Source organism: Oratosquilla oratoria, chromosome 20 (assembly GCF_046742065.1).
Source record: "Oratosquilla oratoria isolate Oo_2021 chromosome 20, ASM4674206v1, whole genome shotgun sequence".
Taxonomy (NCBI): Eukaryota; Metazoa; Arthropoda; class Malacostraca; order Stomatopoda; family Squillidae; genus Oratosquilla; species Oratosquilla oratoria.
Window position 1 is genome coordinate 47,794,349 of NC_134796.1, and position 3,231 is coordinate 47,797,579.

A 3,231-nucleotide genomic window follows, 5' to 3' on the forward strand; every position below is an offset into this window, starting at 1 on the left:
GATGGTAGTGTGATGGATGTTTATTGATGGGTAGTGGTGATTGTAATTGTAGTGGTTATGGTAGTTGTTATGGTTGATGGTAGTGGTAATTGTGATTGGTAGGGATTGTAATGGTAGTGATTGGTGATTGGTAAAGTGTAGTGGGTTAATGGTTATGGTTATGGTAGTTGAGATTTTGATGGTATGGGGTTGATGGTAATGGTTGTGGTTATGGTGGTGATGTTAATGGTAGGTGATGTTATGTTAATGGTGTAGTGTGTGATGGTAGTGTGATGGTGATGTTATTGATGATAGTGGTGATGGTATTGTAATGGTATTGTGTTGTGATGGTAATTGGTGATGAGTATTGGTGATGTTGATGATTGTTTTTTTTTTTTTTTGTAGTTTATTGTTAGTGGTTAATGGTATTGGTGTAATGGTATGTGGTTATGGTGATGGTAAGGGAAGTTGGTGATGTTGATGGTATTGGTGATTGTGTTGTTGGTGGTATGGTAGTAGGTGATGGTAAATGGTAGTGTGATTGTTATGGGTAGTGGTGATGGTTAATGGTTAATGGTAGTTGTGATGGTGATGGTGTAAATGGTTAGTGGTGATGGTGATGGTAATGTTAGTGGTGATGGTGATGTAGTGGTGATGGTGATTGTAGTGGTTATGGGGAATGGTAGTTGTGATGGTGATGGTTGTTGTTGATGGTAGTGGTGATGGTGATTGTTAATGGTAGTGGTGTATGTTATGGTAATGTGTAGTGGTGATTGTAATGGTTGGTGGGGTATTGTTTATTGTTATGGTAGTGGTAGTGGTATGATGGTAGTGGTGATGTGTAATTGTAATTGGTGTATGGTTTATTGTAATATGGTAGTGGTGATGGTGAGTGGTATTGGTGATATGTAGTGGTGATGGTAGTTGTGATGGTAATGGTTATGCTGATTGTTATGTAATGGTTATTGTATTTGTGATGGTGATGGTATTTTATGGTAGGTGGTGATTGTTGGTGGTGTATGGTTAGTTGTGGATGGTAGTGGTGATGGTTGATTGTAGTTGGTATGTGTTATTTTAATGGAATTATTGATGTTGATGTTATTGTTGATGGTTATGGTAATGGTGATGTTAGTGGCGATTGGTGATGGTATTGGTGATGGTAATTGTTATGTTAGTGGTGATGGTAATGGTAGTGTGTGATGGTATGTGATGGTGATGGTGTTTGTTGATGTTGAATATAGTTGTGATTAGTAGTGTAGTGGTGATTGTAGTGGTGAGTGTGATGGTAGTGGTTGATGATGGTCGTGTATTGTAATGGTTATTTGTAATTTGTAGTGGTTATGGTGATTGGTAGTTTGATGGTAATTTTTTTGGTGATGGTTATGATGGTAATATTGTTTATGTTATTTGTAATGGTTGATGGTTAATGGGTATTTGTAATGGTAGTTGTTATTGGTGGTGGTAATGGTTGATTGATTTAGTTATTGTAGTGGTGATTTTGATGGTAGTTTGTTATGGTGATGGTAGGTTGTGATTGTGGTGATGGTTGATTTTAGTAGTATGGTAATGGTAGTGTTGATGGTTAATGTTAGGGTTATTTTAATTGGTTGTTATTGGTAGAGGTGATGGTTATGGTAGTGTGTGATTTTAGTGGTATGTGATTGTATTGGTGATGGTGATGTAGTGGTTAGTGGTGATTGTAATGGGTAGTGTGAGTGTAGTGGAGATGTTGATGGTAGTGGTGTTGGTGATTGTAAAGGTAGTGGTGGTATGGTGGTGTGTGATTTTGATGTTAGTGTTGATGGTGATGGTTGAGTGTTGATGTTGATGTTAGGGGTGATTGGTAGTTGGTTATGGTGAAAGTTAGTGGTTGATTGTATGAGTAATGGTTAGTGGTGTATGTTAATGGTAGTGGTGATTGTTTTTTGTTGAATAATTGTGATGTTGATTGTAATGGTGATGGTGTTATGTTAATGGTATTGGTTAATGTAAGTTTATGGTAGTGGTTGTGATTTAGTGATGGTATTTGATGGATACTGGAGTGGTATGTGGATTGGGAAGTGGTGATGGTATTGTTGTAGATGTAGTTTTTATGATGGTAGTGGTTATGGTGATGGTAATTTGTATTTGTGATTGTGATTGTAATTGTTAAGGGTATTTATGGTGATGGTAATGGAAATGGATATTGTTAGTGTGTTGATGGTTATTGTATTTTTTATGGTTGATTGTTAGTTTGTGAAGGTATTTGTTATGGTTATGGTAGTGGTTATGGTTGATGTGTATTGGTTATTGTAATGTTTATGGTTATGTTATGTGATTTGTTATTGTAGTGGATGTGTGATTGGTAGTGGTTAATTGTAATTGTTTTTTTGATGGTTGATGATTGTAGATATGGAAGGAATTATGTAGTGTTAATGGTTATGGTAGTGGTAATGGTGATGGTAATTTTTATGTTAGTTGGTGATTGTTATTTTAGTGGTGAAGGTGTATTGTTGGTTAGTTGTGATTTGTATTGTTTATGTTAATTTATATTATTTATGGTAGTTGTGATTGTATTTGTGATGGTTATGGTAGTTGGTGATGTTGGTTGTAGTTGTCTATTGAGTATTATGATGTTTTTGTGATAGTTATGGTATTTGTGTATTGTATTGGGTTATGGTATGGAAGTGGTTATGGTGGATTTTAGTGGTTGATGTTATGGTATTTTTGATTTATTTTTGATGGTGATTTTAATTTTATTGTTGATGTAATGGTAGTGGTTGATTGTAGTTGTTATTTTATTGTATTGTGTTATGGTATTGTTGATGATTGTTAGTGTTGATTGTGATGTTAATGGTAGTTGTGATGTGATGGTAGTGGATGAATGGTTATGGTATTGGTTATTGTTATTGGTAGTGTGATTGTACCATTGTTAGTGGTTGATGTTGTGTATTGTGATGTAGTGGTGATTGTTGATGTTAGTGGTGATTGTAGTGGTTGTATTATTTGTAAGGTTACTAGTTTATGTTTAAGGTATTGGTTATGTTAGTGTTGATGGTATTGGTATGGTATTTTTTATTTTGATGTTAATGGTTTTGGTATGGTAGTTTGATGTTGATGGTACATGGTAGTTGGTATTTTAGTTTTGATGTTGATTTTATTGGTTATGTGATTGTTAGTTGTTATGGTGTATGGTAGTTATTATTTTTGATTGTATTGAATGTTGATTGTATTGGAGGTGATTGTAGTGAGATGATTGTATTTGTGAATGTT

At 34.7% G+C, this 3,231-nt stretch overlaps 1 protein-coding gene across 1 annotated transcript in view; it reads left to right on the forward strand.

Moving 5' to 3' along the window:
- The window catches only part of LOC143036296 (carbonic anhydrase-related protein 10-like), a 163,073-nt gene extending 160,401 nt beyond the window's left edge, over positions 1 to 2,672 (forward strand). The window contains exons 9-10 of the mRNA XM_076203545.1: positions 2,369 to 2,431; positions 2,607 to 2,672. Coding sequence (XP_076059660.1) covers positions 2,369 to 2,431; positions 2,607 to 2,672 — 129 coding nt within the window. The remainder of the gene's footprint in view (positions 1 to 2,368; positions 2,432 to 2,606) is intronic.
- Positions 2,673 to 3,231: the final 559 nt, after the last annotated feature.